We start from the raw sequence: 17045 nt of genomic DNA, 5'->3' as shown, positions 1-17045 counted from the left end.
TTAACAAAAGTGAGACATATCTTTTGTTTTCAGGTTTATTAAAATGTTTCTATTTAGGTAAATGTTTCATTAAATTACTGTAGGTGAATAACTGTTGCTATTTTATGTCAGCATCTTTTGCAGCAGTCCCTGCCAGTAAGGAATTTCTTTCCTTGCAATGAGATATCTGCCGTCTCCACTTTTCATAAGTAAAATGCTCAGAAAAAATCTACCTTTTTTTATGTGGCATCTTTGCTCTGTAACATTTTGATTTATTATATGTATAATAAGATGAAGATCTGGGCTCCTTGACCAACATTTTTTTTTTCCCAGTAATTTTGTCCTTAGCTGTATTTTCCGGTCATTATCCTGTTTTTGGCACAGAAGAAACTGTTAAAGGGCCCTGATTACAGCTGTAGTTTTTGGCATAGGAAATACCCACATTGGTATTAACTTTTAAATCTTTTGCCACTGAAAATAAAAATAAAATATGCAGAAAAGCCAGTCCTATCTTTCACAGTTGGTAAGGTGGTCTTTTTTGATAGACAGAGAACCGGTGACTAGCTTTAAAGCTCCATTGCATCTGTGTGGTTCATTAAGTAAACCTTGAGAAACATTTGGCCTTTTTAATATGCATTTTGGCAAATTCAAGATGGGCTTTATTGTTGTCCTTTGTGTAATTGCTGAGGCTCTTAAACAGCTTGTGCAATGGAGCCTCTTAGGTTCAACAATTATTTGTCAATCATAGATTTGGATATTTTCTAATATTTATTTGAACTATCTGTCTTAATCATCCTAAAACTACATTTACTCTTCTCTGTTGTAATAGGATGAAAAAGCTACTTAGAAATCGTCCTGTAGGCCTTATCTTTGATAAAGATGTCTTAACTTCTGCCTCTCTGGTCCAAGCTTAGTATGGTGTACATACCCTAACAAACTACCTGGTGCCACGTTTGTTAAACATGCTGTTAAAAATCGAGTTCGAAATATTACTGAGATACATAAATACCTTTGCTGTTTTGGTTTACTGTTGTATCTCCACAACCTATTTCCGACTTTTAAAGGTTACTGGCAGCTTTCTTAAGAAACACTCTGTAAAAGCCCAAAACAAATAAAGACTGCCACAAGCTGGATACGTTTATTTTATTTTTTTCTATCAGCATAATTGATCTTACATTTTAAATTGTGAGCTATATACACTGTTTTTTTTATCTTAACTTTTCAGAACACTATCCAAACTTATAGATTCAAGTGAAAGATAATGTATTTTCCATTTAACTGGACTAAGTAATGCTGTTATGCCAAAGGTAAAATGAGACCAGGCCCAGCAGGTAAGACTGCCAAGTAGCAGAAGTGATTTGCTACATAAAAAAAAAAAAAAAAAATCACCTATATATATACAGAAAATATGATATTTGTTTAACCCCAATAAAATCTGTTTAGCTTCATGGGCGCATAGACTTCTCCATAGAATTTAATAGCCTTTCTAAAACACTGGCCTGTTTTAAATACCAAAATTCCAAGTTTTTTTCTGTTAAAATTATATAAAAAACCTGACTTCTGTACATAAATGCTCACAAATGTAAAATTGATAATACTTAGAGAAACAAGAAGCTGTATAGAAGGGGTAATAGGGTCCCACAGGTCACACCTCTTTGCATTATTTAAGGCTAATTTATAAAATGAGCAATGGTTAAGTTCCTTTTAAAAAGATCCTTATTTACTTAACCAAAGCCATTGAGGCAAACTTAATTCTTTTCTTTTTTCTTTTTTGTTAGGATTTTTTTTCTGGAGAATCTTTCCATATATAAAGTGTACCAGGCAGTATACAGTATGATGCTAAGAAAATCCCTTTCTCTGTCAGTTGTAGAGAGGGCAGGAACACCTTAGAAATGTCTACAGTCGGATGAATGTAAAAAATAATTAAAAGAAAGTGTCACTGACTATGCAACTGCATCACCATGAGTCTAGATAGCTTTGGCTTATTACATGGTGTCACCTATTGCTGAGAATCTTCCTTGAGGAAATAATTTAGCTACTTCTTCCAAGCCTTGTACCCTTGTAAAAGTATTTTGTATAGGGCAACACAAAAATAAGCTCTGTTTCTGCAGAGTATGAAGTATCTGGAGCATCCAATAACAGCCTTTATGATTGGTAATACACTATCCTTTCAGCATGACTGAATGCAAAATCTGACTGATTAAAATTCCTTAATTCAGCTGAACATAATGTAGCTGGATATATTCTTTTTGCAATGAATGAATGTAAGAAGCTCAGTTGCTGAAATACCTTCATTATTAGGGATTTTCACGGTGCATAATCAGTTCACAGATATGCTTCTGGCAAGCTTTAATAACATTGTTGTTTGAATCTATTGTGTTATAAACCATTTTATGATCAAATTATTATTTGTAGGAGCATCTTGCAAATTACAACCGCGCCCACCTAAACAAAGGCTGTTTGGTAAGCAGGGATCTAAGAAGCTACGAGTCCTGACTGCCAGAAGAGAGACGGTACCATCATCAGGTACATTATTTATGTGTATCAGGGTATGTATTGTAGTATTGTCTTTTGGGCTTCTAGCCCAAACATCTACAAATCTAGTCATGGGGAAGTTAAGAGTATGATAACATGTTCTTTGTAAGACAAAAATAAAGACACAGTCGCATAGGACAATGATGGAAGACAGACATGATCATTTTTGGTTTTTCTTATTTAAATAGTTAGCTCCTTTATACTTGAAAATCTGTCCTACTACATATTCAGATAACTCAGAAATTAGATCCCTTCAAAAATATAGCATGAATTTTAATGCTTCTGTGCTGCATATATGCTTCTTTACCTCTTTTAAATTTTACATAACCCACATCAGGGCCACTTGCATGACCCTCCTCTCTCCAACCTGTGCTCTCTTCCCCACCGCCATCCCCCACATAACCCTCATGCGCACACACCCACTCTCACATTGTCCTTGCAAAACGAGTGCATGCGTTCTGAGAGCTCATTTATGGAGGTTTCTCCACAAGCAGTAAGCTCCTTTGGTGCAGCCCTGCCCACCGATGGAAAGTAGTTAGTTCATTAATGGTAATGTGGCACATTAAATAAAAGTCAGAGGGACATCTCCTGGGCCCAGGGTTTGCCACACAGTGGGCAATTAGAGGAAGTGATTATACTGTCGAGAGGTTCAAATGTGCTCACTCATTCAGATTTAGGTGCCTCTGTCTTTTAGCTGAGGTTTATCTTGAAGAAAAAAGATTCACTGTGTCTTACTTGCACTTACAAATTGAAGTAACTTTCATTAAGCTTATAACAGCTTTTACCCCTCTTGGCTTTTCTATACAGTGCCTTGCATAAGTATTCATATAAAGTGAACTTGCTCACACTACAATCACAATCTCCTATATATTTCTAAAAATTGTACATGATAAACCTGCACACAGACTTGTACCTGTTTTATGCGTAACTAAATATTCAGTCCTCTTTACTTTTATAACCATAAATCAAACAATATATCACCAGTAGTTACCAAATAAAAGCTTTTTGTAAGGTCATGAAAAGCATCATGAAAACAAAGGAAGCCAGCTGAGATTTAAAGTTGTAGATGCTAAGAGGCCCTTAGAATTTCTGGGTGAGCTGTGGAGATTCACAACTCAGGTGGAAGAACAGTTGTTTGTTCACAGAACATACTTTACAAAGTTTTATATGAAGTAGAAAACAATGCTCTGACAACAACGTTGCTATGATTAAACATAGCAGAAGCAGTATCAGGATGTGGAAAGGCAATTCTTCAGCAGGGATTTAGATTAAATGATATATGGATCCTAATAGGACAATAACAATAGAAAGGTAATTGTAGGCTGCAGAAAAATGCTGGGCTTTGTTCCAGCAGGAAAAAGACCATACAAATGTTGCCATAGTAAATATTGAACAGTTTAGATTCAAGCATATTCTTGTTTTGGAATGTCCTACTCAAAATCCAGATCTAAGAATCTGTAGCAAAACTTTAAAATTCAAGTTACTCAATGTAAGCTGCACAGGAAAGCAGTGTGCAGCACTGACACCTTGTAGCAAGACAGTCTGGGGTTGGATCTCTGGTGTGGGGAGTTTCTCCTTGCTGTTTGCATGTTGTCCACGGTATACTCGGGTTTTCTCTGAGTAGTGCAGCTTCTTCCCACTCCAAAAACATGAAGTGCTTTGGTGACCTATTTGCCCTTAGTTATGAGTGCGTGTTGATGGTTTTGTGTTGCCTCATGATGGACTGCTAGAATGTACCCCGCCTTTCACCAATAGAGTACTGGAGTTAGATGCCAGCCTCCCTTGACCTTGTAGAAGATAGATGGATGTTTCCAGATGTTCTCCATCCAATTTGACTGGGATCATATGCATGCAGCACACTTAAAGCTGCTTTTTTGTTTTTTTCATATGACTGAAATCGCATTGGCCTATTTCTTTTAAAGATTGATGAAAAGATAGTGCTGACATATAATGATAACAAATTTCAGGAATGAAGGCAGACTTTTCCTTGCGGATGAAAAACTGTATCAAAGATTGTTTAGTGACTATTATAAATAGAATCATAAGGTTCATATTATAAAGTAAATAATCTTAAAAGAAAATAAAAATGCTGCTTCAGTGAGGGATTAATGTATGTTTTGTAATCCCAGTTGTGCAGAGCTGCAGCCCTGCAAAGGTAACCAAGGAAGCCGCCTCCACACCAGAAGAGTCTCAACTTCGACCAGGTTTGTCTCCTGACCCAGAGGTCTGGAATAGCTGGGAGAGTAATGAGGGGTCCGAGCCCCAGCTCACTTTGCAGGAGGAGGTGTTCACTTTCTCATCCCTGCCGCACTCACCCAGACGAGGGCAGAATCAGGGTGATCAGGAAAAGATGGAGCTTGGAGACAGTCAGGTCCAAAGGACTGGTGGAGGGAGGCAGCATGCAACGCTTGAAGATGACTTTATCGGCAGTGAAAGTGATGAGGTATGTGTGTTTTTATGTCATTCACAAGTTTCATTTGCTTATTATGTAGCAATAAACTGTTAGATACAAATAAGTAGAATAACATCTTTTCAGTATCACAGGGAGCATTATTTTTGAAAGGTTTGATAGATTTCAAAGCTGCCCTTGATATTTTTGTCAAACAGCGTTTTTAAGTTGTTTCTATCGCAAATAAGGGATTCAGACACACATTAAAGGGCAAATGAAACTAACATCAGATAAATGTAAATAATAAAAGATGATTCCTGTATAATTGGCATACTGAAGAAGAATCTAACTTAAGTATTAGATATTGTTATATAGTTTTCCTTATATTTTTTAGATTGACCTGTCCTTTCCGGTTCATATGTATGTGTTTAAAAATCCTTTACTACCTCAAGGTTTTCTGGTATTTCTGCATATTCCAGAAAGGAGTCTTCTCCCACATCTTGCATTAACATTTGGAAAGTAGTGACATTTTAGCTTATTCTGTGTTGCTAAAACAAGTTAATCAGATTTTAGCTCTCTATATATCAATGTGGCATATTTATGAAAGAGCTTCACTAAGATATATTCATGCTATATCAACATTTGAAGATTTTAATTAATTTAACTTTAATTTAAGTTTGGTTAAATCAAATTAGGTTAAATTTAATCAAAGGCCATATTTTTTATGGTGAACAGAGAAATTAAAACTGTTTAAGTAAAGTAATAAAAAGCAAACTGTAAAGAAATGCCAAATTGCTTTACTTATTCAAACTTGTAATAAGTCTGGTAAATCACAGCTGAGTAATTGCAGCTGATATTTTTAATTAGAAAACCAGAAACTATCTGCTATTTCAACCACAAAAAAACAACAACAATAAAACAGTCCTATAATGCGCAGATCCACCAGAAATAAGACATCCATGCTCTTTGGTGAACCATCAGTAAAACATTTCAATGCTTCAGTATAAATTAATGTATTAAATTGACCATTGGTATCAGGTTTATTTTTGTGTCCACATTTACATACACATCATATCACAAATTAACTTGGGGGGGAGGGGGTCTTATCCTAAACAATTAAAACAAATCAGTTCTTATGCAGATTTCTTGAGAAATAAACATCAAAAATATGTTTATAATAAGCACGTCTTATTCAATTCACCATAGATTAACATTTTACTGCCTTGCAAGAAGAAGGTTCTGGGTTTGATTCCCGGCCAAGGGTCTTTCTGCATGGAATTTGCATGTTCTACCTAAGCATGCGTGGGTTCTCTCCGGGTACTCCGGCTTCCTCCCACAGTCCAAAAACATGACTATTAGGTTAATTGGCTTCTCTAAATTGTCCTTAGGTGTGAGTGTGTGCATGAATGGTTGTTTGTCCTGTTTGTCTCTGTGTTGCCCTGCGATGGACTGGTGACCTGTCCAGGGTGTACCCCGCCTCTCACCCATTGACTGCTGGAGATAGGCACCAGCACCCCTCGCGACTCCAATTGGGACAAGCTTGTCAGATAATGGATGGATGGATGCATTTATAGTTGCATATCTTTTTTTCTCTACCATTTGTAGATTTATTTTCCTCTATACAATGTAGCTCAAGCTCAATGTAAATATTCAAATACAGCATGTAAACCTGTATTTTTTCTAGTCTTTCCACAGTTCCTTAATCAGATTTGTTATGGAGTTTGACTGAGTTATTCTCACACATTAATTTTTTTGAATTTAACCCATTCCACTGTAACTCTAACTCTAACTAAGGTTATTTTTCCCACTGGAAGGTGGACCTCTCTTTGATAAACCTTTATTAACTCTGCTCAATTTTTCTGTTACCAGCTTTCCTGTAACTGCTTAAGAATTTCATTAAGACCATGCTTTTTTTTGATTTTCCACTAAATATTGCATTATGCATGTAGGCCAAAAAAATAAAATGAGCACACCTTCTTCCATTTTCCTGCTGTACCCAACATCTTTGTCTTTCTATCAGTAATGATTATTTTCTTGTCACTCTTCCAAAAAGTCAGATTTATGGGGTTGACAACAACTGGTTATCCTGTTTGAGCTGTGGATCTCTGAAGCTCCTCTGGAGTAATTATGGGCTTCTTGGCTGCTTCTCTGATTAATGTTCTTCATGCCAGGCCTATTTGTTTAGGTGGCTGGCCATATCTTTGTTTGCAGTTATACCAAATTCTTACTATTTTCATGGCTTTGTGAGAGTGCTGGGATTATATACACACAAAGCTGGACTCTGAAAACATTTGGTTAGACTGGTTGTCATTTAGGAATATCAGAACAATACAGGCTGAATACATTTGCATCTCACAATACAGATTTTTTATAAATTGTAATATTTTGCAGTGTTTCACTTTATTTTTTTTGGATTCACTGTAAAAAAAAAGTTAAAAACACCTAATAGAATGTTAATAATTTGGCAAGGCACTATGTATCTAAAGCCCCTCCCTCCAGCTGGAAATGCTCAGCATAATCTTGCATAATTTCATAAAGCACTTAGCTATATAATATAAGCTATATGCATTATAGTACAAAACAAGCTCTAAACAACATGTTTAAAAAGACCGACAATTTAAAGTGCTTGCTTTGTATGTGGGGAGGCATCACATGGCACACTCATGGGCACACTCGCTCTGCACGCCCACACAACCTCTCACAAACACACTTACACACCCACATGCAGACAGGTTGTTAGAGAAAAGCATCTTTCTCTCCATGCAATCAAATGATCATGTAGCCTCTTCGTTGAATTCGTCTGAACACTTCAAAAAGAAAAAGAGCACTTCAAAAGAAACAAACACCACCGTACGAGAGGACACCCTGAGGTTTTCAAAATACAATATCGTGTTTCGTATGTAATTGTTTTCATCTGTTGCTGCTTTTTTTTTTATTGATTCATCTTTTATTACAGAAAACCGGCCATAAACATCTGAAAAACAGGAACAATGCCTCTGAACTTTAAACCGACTGATTGAGAGCACCACTACTACTTCATCAGTCATTGTAAAACTTTGTGTCAGCTAACCTCGTTTTACACACTAACATTTGAAAACTTTTGTTCTTTGTGATGACCATCATTACTCTGTAAAATGAGGAAAACAAAATGTAGCCATTATGACAGTGCACCAAAAGAATGAAGAATATTTCTCTGTGAACTTAAAATTAAAGAAGCAGTGAGAATAAAACATGATAGAAAAATGTAGCATAAATCATAAAATAAAGGGTCTTACATTCACTAAATGTTAAGGCATATATCCTACTTTATATAGGTTTGTTTGATTTTTAAATTTAACATTATTATTGTTGCAAAATATTTAAGCTCAAATGCCTACATTGTTGAACATAACTCTACAAAGGTTATTTAATGTTTTATACACTGAATCAGTTCTGGGTTTAGTCATAGTATGAGCAACAGTAGTGACAGTAACTGATTGCCTAATAAAAGTAACATATTTTTTTATTTACTGCACAGTTCCTTATAAATATCTAGTTTGTTTTAGGGGTTGCCTGATCTGTCCGTTTTGTTACTGGCATGTAAATCAAATACAGCTTTGCTTTTTAATGTTGTAGAAAAGAAAAAAAAAATCCACCATGGCGTTAATGCACTCAGAACCCTTGCTATATTGGTCTAAGTACCTTTCAGTCCCACTTATGGGGTAATTCACATGCAACCTTCCTGAGCTGCAATAATGGCTACACAAGCACCTGTGAGTGAGGCATAAGAGGATCTTGATAAAGTCACATAAAGGAGATTTGTTAAGAACAGAATAAGAACAATCTTTACAGTTCTGTGGACCAGGTTAAAGAAAACATTTAAGTGTTATGACTATTTAATTCCTGGTAATACAGAGGCCATTAAATAATTAGTTTGAAGTTTTATTTTTGGTACATAATGAAGTAGAGGTTTAGTTAAAGTCATTTAGCTTTACACTGTAAGTAGTTCTGTGAAGCACTTGGTGATGTTTATATGGACTTCCACCAATGTTGTTGCCTGTTAGTTATGGGTTTTGCTCATGCACCTTCGCATAGATTTTGAACAGAAGATTTAAATTGGATATTACTGATAAAAAACATGATGACATTATGAATGCGAACAGCTAACAGCATTTCTAAATTAAACACTCATAACACTTCTGATGACGATGGTTTTAATAATAATTGTTTATGTGTTTACTTGGAAAAAAGCCTAGGTCTATCTAAAATAACGGCAGTTTGGGTCTTAGAGAAGTTTTACCCTCTTTTGTTCAAATATCATCTATAGGTTTTTACAGGAATCCACACTGCCAACAATATGAGCATATATATTCTTTCCTAATAAATTGCAAACCATTATTTTTTTTTTTTATTATTCAAGCAACTGTGTTGCCTCCTAATAATATTAAAAACATGTTTATCCATCCAACAATGATCAGGCCTATTTTGATTTTTGGTCTTTTACTGTAGGTTGCTCTTTTCCGAACTTGGAACATTATGATCTTTCAAAATGTTGCATCAGGTTCATGCAACTCTCTTGAGCAGACACTGTTTTTTAAACAGAGAGAAATATTAAAAGCAGAACAAAGCAACGAACTTACAGCATATGAAACACTTTGAAATGTATCAGAAACAACGGACCAAGGTAAAGTTTGTTATAATTTCAGAGGAAAGCAGCTGTTTTGATGTAAAAATAACTCAAACAATGCACAGCACAGCAGCTCAGTAAAGCTCATTCATGCTCCCAGCCCCACCCATATCCTGCCTTTCAATAATACATGTGATTCATTGTTTATTCACCTGAACTTATGAAAATGATAAAGCAGAGTAAGAAAGTAGAGAGAAATAATATGTGGAGCCACCAAGCGGAAAACCTCCAGGGGCTTGTGATAACATCTCACCCTAAACAAAGCTAAAGATGGAGGACAATAGAAGGAAGAGATAGTGTTGAAATAGAGTAGGATGACTTAATTTGAGAAAAATAATGGCCATACAATGTCCATAATGAATGTACATTTGCCAGCAATCAGTTCAAATGCATTCTTTAACTGTGACTCCCTGTTTGTGAAGAACTTGCAAAGGCTGGAGAGAAAAAAAAAGGACACATAATTAGAGAAGCATTGGTTTTGTGCTGGGAATTCTCAGTATCACTGAAAACATGGTTTATTAAAATATAAATAGAATCTGATGCATCTATTCATCAAGTTAGGATATTAAATCAATGTCAGTTTGTAACCAATAGTGCAGAATAGCACTAAATTAATGTTCCACAGAAAATCTATGCTTTGGATATGAAACATTCATGCAGTGTAAGCTTGAGCAGTGGGTCTCATGTGTGTCGCATGCTCCTTTGAGAACGACGGAAGCTGTTGTCAGCTCTGTCTCACAACCGTTGCAATGGATTTTTTTTTTTGTGACCCAGTTGTATATTGAGAAAAAAATGTAAATACAAGGGAGAGAAACTTTGCATAACCCTTTGTACATAATCACTGATACTTTATGTTGACAAAACAGCTGGGTTTGACATATATTACCCCTGAATAAGTTTAAAAACATGCAGGTGTGAGTTTGCTAACCTGTTTTCCCTGCACGTCTGAATGAACAACACATGCTTGCTTTTATAGTATGGCTGTAGGGTGGCCAACTGATCTGGACAACATTCTTTGAAGGATTTGAGATCAGATTTTTTTCTTATATTCTTTTCTTGTGTAATAGAAGTGGGTCACATTTGTGTTGTGAATTCAGCTCCCTTCCCTTGCAAAGTAGCAAGTCACAAACTTTTTAGCATCATGCATCTTTGAAGCTTCGTGGAGAAACTTATAGTATTCAAAACTGTGGTTTGTATGAGTTCTCCTTCAGTGGAGAGAAGAACCATGCATCAGTTTTATAATTTCCAGTGTCTTATGTTACCTCATTGGTAGGCACAGATCTGAAGCCGGTGGGTCTTTAAGTCTGCCTTTTTCAGTGTGAGGTCAAAATAAAAAAAAGTTATTTAGGATTTTTAAAATATTGTTGTGTTGAACGGTGCTAACTCTGAAAGACTTCCCAGGAATACATAACACCACTGATGTCTTCATTTGGTAAAAATCCAGATAAATCCAAAAATATTTTTGATTAAAACATGAAATTAATGTGGACACATTATTTCACATTAGATGCTAGAGATAGGGGCATAAATGTATGACACAAATGTGCAAATATTGACTTAGAGTCAGACGCTAAATAAAAGGCACTTGACTTGGATTCAAGGTCTTATGAAAATTTCTTCCTTGTAGAAGGAAGCACTGAAGTGTAGCTCAGTTAAGCAAATGAATATTGTTGTCCCCTCTGACCTACGGTTTGTTGTTATAAGGATTTACAGCAATCCTCACAACGATAAATTGAGATTAATGATATTTAAAGCTTGGAAAATGAAAGAACTTGGTGGATTTTTTTCTGCTGCTCGTTCTAATAGAAAACTGATGAATTAAGAAATTATGATTTTATTTGATTAGTATGTGTGCAGTTTAGTCATAAAAATCACAATTCTTAAAAAAAAATGGTATCCTGAAGAAGCCTACTTTGCTTTTCAACAGCAGAATTTGTCATTGTGAGGCTATGCATGCTATTGCAAGCAGTCACTGCCATACAGTCGCTTAAAAAGTCAAAAAAGTAAGAAATATTTTTTAATCATCACGTTTGCTGTTATCGCAATACCACCATTAACATTTGAAGTCCATATGGCCTGACCCTTTTGAATACAAAATTACCAGTTTCTGTGGTAACATCGTAAAAAGAGTTAACCTCCATGTTGTTCTTGTTTTATCTAATGCTACCATAACACAAGCCAACAGTCTGCTGCTTTAACAGTCTCCTATTAAAGCTGTGTTTGCTTAGTGGGGATTAAAATCCATGGCTTAGAGCAACCTGTTTATGTTTGATGTAGCATCATAGTAATCTTTAACTGAGCTCTGACTTTGTATTGTTTAAAACACACTAAACTTTCTCTTTTCTCTTCTTCTTTTGGCCTTCAATTAGTACCAGCACAATGTATCATTAATTCTTTAAAATAAAAGGACTTCCTTTTTAATAGATTTAGAAATATTGCAATTACTGGTACCGATTAATATCAGTTCATTTTCCCTGAAAATGTAAATAAAAAGCAGTTAACAAAAAAAAAAAACGAACATATTTAGAAATATTTTATCAGTAAATATTAGATCCTTTTATTTTAATATGTAACCTAACAACTGGCATTTATATTTGAATGCATCCTAATGTTAAAAAATAGTAAATATGGTCAGTTTTTATGTGATATACTTAGTATATACAAATAATGATTAGAGTAATTGTAATCATAAAAGACTTGAGACTTGTCTACGCCGTTGAAAAAGTATCTGAAACAGTTTCTGAGAACAGACCCTCTGTTCAAACACTCTTAGCTGTTTGTGTAAGCTTTTAACACTTTGGCACCAGTTACCTGTCTTTTACCCACACTATTCCGGCAATGCTCACATCGTTCTAAATACCAGAACAACACATATAAGTTTACGCTCCAATTTCCAAGAGTCACATATATTTAGTTAATTATTTACCTTTAATAGTGTTTTGAGTTAACAAAAAACATTGTTTTTCTTTTAGGATACAAGTCACATCATGTTCCACCATCAACAAACTAGCATGCCTTATCCTGCTACCAGCAGATCTGCTGATAGAAGTCAGCAGGTGCTGCCCATGAATCCATCTGAATCTCTACATACAAACCAAGTTTCACAGAACCAAGGTGTAACTAACACCTGCATAGAGTCGCCCTGCAACCGAAGAGCTGAACCAGCAAGCATGGTCCCCAAGCGCTGCCTCTCACCTAACAGACAACGCCACAAGTCTGAAAAATCAGATGAGGGTTTCGGTGAAGACATCAGCATTTCACTTTGTAGGAGACTTCTGCATGAAGTTCACTTCAGCAACTCCAAACAGCCTAAGGTAGGATTCACAAGTTTACCAATAATCACTGACCTTACAACATATATTTTACAATGGTTCTATGGTCCAGTATTTCTGTTTTTCTCCTTATGATTAGAGGATTCTACACTTGGTATTTTACATTTACAATCCCTTTGAAATTCTCTTTAAATATATGCTTAAATATTCTAAGAAGAAAAAATGAATGGAGCTCATTTGGAATCCCACCCTTCTTTTTCTGGGAAGGTGAGAATTTTATTTGTGAATGTGCATTTATGTATATGTAGGGTTAGAAAAATCAGCAGTTTCCCATTGTTTGTCTACTATAGTTTCCTGGTCATTTACATAATTAACACAAGCAGCAACACTTACCAACTTCGTGCAGGTGAATTTCTGATTGTTGGAATCCCTGCTTTTGGTAGAATATAGAAAACAGGGTCATGCCAAAGTGAGCTAATATTAGCACCCTTCCACAAATTATGTTAATCCAAGAGGAGGTCCAAATTGGTGCTTTTGGAGAGCACACTCTTGTGAGTTTTTCTGGTTTGAACAAAGAAATACACCAAGAGACTTTAACTCTAAGGCAGGTTTCAACAGAAGCCCACCACCTTCACACATGCTTCGACGTGAAAAAGTCAGATTTCCAAGTGATAACTCTTTTAACTGAATAGCTGTTGATGAGACACTGAACCTACTGTGAGTTCCTCATGTTTGGTGTTATAATGCCTAGCAGCAAAAGACAGCAGATTTTCAGATAACGTTGCATCAAAACGTACAAAAAAATGTATTCTCAGTAAAACGCAACCCATTCCTAGAATATCAGGCTTGACCCTAATATTTTTCCAACTGAAAACCAAGTAAGTGTGGTTTATACAGTGTATTTTGCCATTGTTTTCTTTGATTTGAATGTTTTGGACAACTGTTTTTTTAAAGCTGAAAATGATCAGATGAGATGGGTTGGTTTCTACTAAGGCAGAGAAATGTTAACCCTCTTTGCCTACATTTTTCTGCAAATATGCTAAACAGTCAAAGCCTGACTTTGCACCTGTCAGCTGTCCCTGCAGGCATTTATTTCTTTTAGAAGTTCAGAAGAATCCATCATGAACTGTTTGTCCTTTAAGAAACATCAGATGAAGCAGTGACAGAAAGAACAGGTATATGCACAGTGGGCTAAATCAAACATCCTAGCGGTTGTGGGGAGTTTGTGGACGCCACAGAGAAATAAAGAAGACAGTTGATTGTTGTTTGTTCTTTCTAAAAACAAAATGAAAAAGGAAGCAACATAAATATAATTTCCCTTAAGAGGACTTTATTCCTGTGGATTCCTGTGTCTTTTAGAACTTGGAAATATCATATCTACCTTTTCATGTTGTAAAAACTAAGATTTGTGGTCTTGTAGCAACCAAGCTGCATATTAACACATTTCTTGGTATCATAACTTTGTAAAAGTTTGAAGGCACCTTGACCTTTTTCTGCATTTAGTCTCATGACATTCAGGATGTTACATAATAGAACTAGGTGAAATGGTGTATTTAGAGCTGGAAGAAAATTCAATATTTCTACACATAAAACAAGAAAAGTGTAATGTGAATTAGTATTCCGCCGCCTGAGTTTAACACTTTAAAACTACCTTTTTCCGCAGTTGTGGTCTTCTGGGGTATGTCTCTACCAGCTTTTCCAATCTGGGGACTCACTTTCTTCTTTTCTGCAAAATAACTCAAGCTCAGTTAGATGGTATGAACAGCTTAATGTATAACTACATGCTATACTTTTCAGATGTTTACTTCTAAAAACAAGATGAGATTAACAGTTTTTTGTTTATTTGTAGTTAATTACCCACACCTGTTTTTAGTTATTCCTTTTGCTACTTAAGCCTTTGTCTTTCAGTTTCCCTATGTCTGGTTCTCGTCGTTCTGTCATCAGTTTTTGCATTAAATCCTCCTTCAATGTTATGTGACGCCTGATGTCTGCTTACCACTTCAGTCCTACTCCTCCACAAACCATGACAGATTTATTATCCTGTTTCTTTACAGTCATGCACTACATTGTAATGGTTTATTACATTAAGCCCTAATCAAATATATGTAAGTTAATAGTTGTTTTTTGGCAACATTTTTGGCAACAAAAATGTCTAAAAGTTTAAAGCCTATGAACATCTTGCAAGGCAATGTAGTTGTCTAGCTGTCCCTATACATAGCACTGTGTGATCACTGTTAGTCCACATAGCTAAAGGGGTTATAAATGAGTTTTTTAGAATTATACTATAGAAATAAGGGAGACTCTCACTCACATTGAAGCTGCATGCTTCAATGTAAGCGAGAGAGTCTTGTGCATGCAAAAAGCATGCACACAACTCTCTGCTGAGTGAAATCGCAGCATCCTTCATCAGTGGAGCACCTCACCCCTGATTTGTGCCAAACCCAGCAGGCAGCGTGCAGTGACAGCTTTGAGTGAAATGTTGTCAGAGAAATATGACAAGGAGTTTTGTTTCCTCTCCTGCAGCTTCAGTGTATTGACTACAATTGATTCACCACTAGGGTTCCTTACATTTGCCATACCAATAGAGTTACTATATTGGTCTCCTAAGTCAATAGATGTACTCTTTAAAGAGGGTCAAAACAACAGAGCTAGACCTGTAATTCCTTAATGACTACCTGGTATCATGGCTGAGTTTAAGAGTTTTACACCTATGTAAGCAGCAAAGAACACAGAGCTCATTTACACATTTCATATATCTTATTTCTTCTTATTTCTTATTTATATCTTTTTAATTGGAAAGGAATGCATTAGAACAGTCCAAACTGGCAAATAACTGTAAAGTTTAAGAAGAACAAAACACTTTCTTCTTTCATTTGTTTGCAAATAAGATAAAATTACTCTGATAACCAAATTAGTTGATAAAGTGCAAGTGTTTGTATTTAATCCAACCTAATCCAGCTGTTCTACCAAGGCCTCACAGGTTCGTTATAGAGGATTAGTAAACAAAACACTCAGGTGTACGAATCTGTGCGACACAGTTGCTATTCGTCCTCCACCTGACACATCCTTTATGAAATAGTGGCAAGGACGAAGTATCTGTTGTAGTCAAGTTTAAACTTAGCAAGGAGTCATGAAGGAGACACCTGCATTTATGCACAGGGGAATACTATGGTTAAATAAAACCATATTAACCTTTTTTAACTACATTGAAATGCAGTTTTGCAAAAACTAACGCTCAAAAACTACCATCCTGATGGCAGAAGATAGCAGTGGCAGCATCATGCTTGGGGAGTGATTTTCAGATGAAGCTGCTCAGTGGTAATGGAAAGGCTTATGAAGCTATATAGACATTTAAAAGACTTAAAAATAATACGTGTTAAAATGACTAGTTTACGTAAATCCATTTGATAGTCTCTGGTAGTAGATATGCTGCATTTAGTTGTGATTGTAGGGAAAGGGGGGTATACTAATAATTGGCACATACTCTAGGTTTTATTCATACATGACAGTTTATGGTGTTAGTGTTACAACATGTGGAACCGTGTAAGGGGTATTTGACAAATTTTCCACATATTCTAGGCACTGATTGTCACACCTATGGACTTAGTGTTGGATGCCTTCCAGATGAGTAATTTCTCTTTTATGGGTAATAAATTTAAAGGAAGAAGACGGTGAGATCCAAAGGACTGTTGAGTCGAGTAATTATATCTCACGACTGCACGGCAGTATGAGGATGTATGAAGATGACGAGGAGGAGCTCCGAATGTTGGCAAGCTTAAAAAGACAGGAGGAGGAAGATGAGTGTAGAGTTCCTGCCCTCAGAGCGTCTCAGATCCACCAGTGTGATGTCAGCATCAGCCTGAGCAGTGATGACCCTTCAACCTGGACCCACATCCAGCAAGTATGCCCTATCACCCTCTGATACTTTCCAGCAGTTCTTGTTAACTCTTTCCTAACAAATCCTGTTCAGCAGGATGATGTAGTCATTAGTAGGTTATTCTTCTGTCTGAAATATTTCCTTTGACCCTGGTTGACCCTCATTTCCACTCATTTCCATTTCAAGCCCCAACATATGGAGTCCTGAAGTACTAATGCATCTTGGCTTTTTGATTTACAAAGGACTTGCGCAGCATATTTATTGGCTTATTCCTGCTTTTAAGAGTACACAGGCACCATATCGGCAGCACCCCAAGTGACTGAAAAT

At 36.0% G+C, this 17045-nt stretch overlaps 1 protein-coding gene across 1 annotated transcript in view; it reads left to right on the top strand.

The window, feature by feature from the left end:
* The window catches only part of LOC107095836 (chromosome unknown open reading frame, human C3orf67), a 41668-nt gene that overhangs the window by 8816 nt on the left and 15807 nt on the right, over nucleotides 1-17045 (top strand). Inside the window, exons 8-11 of the mRNA XM_015392179.1 lie at nucleotides 2395-2505; nucleotides 4644-4957; nucleotides 12542-12883; nucleotides 16503-16742. Of these exons, the coding sequence (XP_015247665.1) occupies nucleotides 2395-2505; nucleotides 4644-4957; nucleotides 12542-12883; nucleotides 16503-16742 (1007 nt within the window). The remainder of the gene's footprint in view (nucleotides 1-2394; nucleotides 2506-4643; nucleotides 4958-12541; nucleotides 12884-16502; nucleotides 16743-17045) is intronic.

The sequence above is a fragment of the Cyprinodon variegatus genome, unplaced genomic scaffold, assembly GCF_000732505.1.
Source record: "Cyprinodon variegatus isolate N-32 unplaced genomic scaffold, C_variegatus-1.0 Scaffold577, whole genome shotgun sequence".
Taxonomy (NCBI): domain Eukaryota; kingdom Metazoa; phylum Chordata; class Actinopteri; order Cyprinodontiformes; family Cyprinodontidae; genus Cyprinodon; species Cyprinodon variegatus.
Note: the sequence above shows the minus strand (reverse complement) of the source record. Positions and strands in the feature narration are given on the sequence as shown.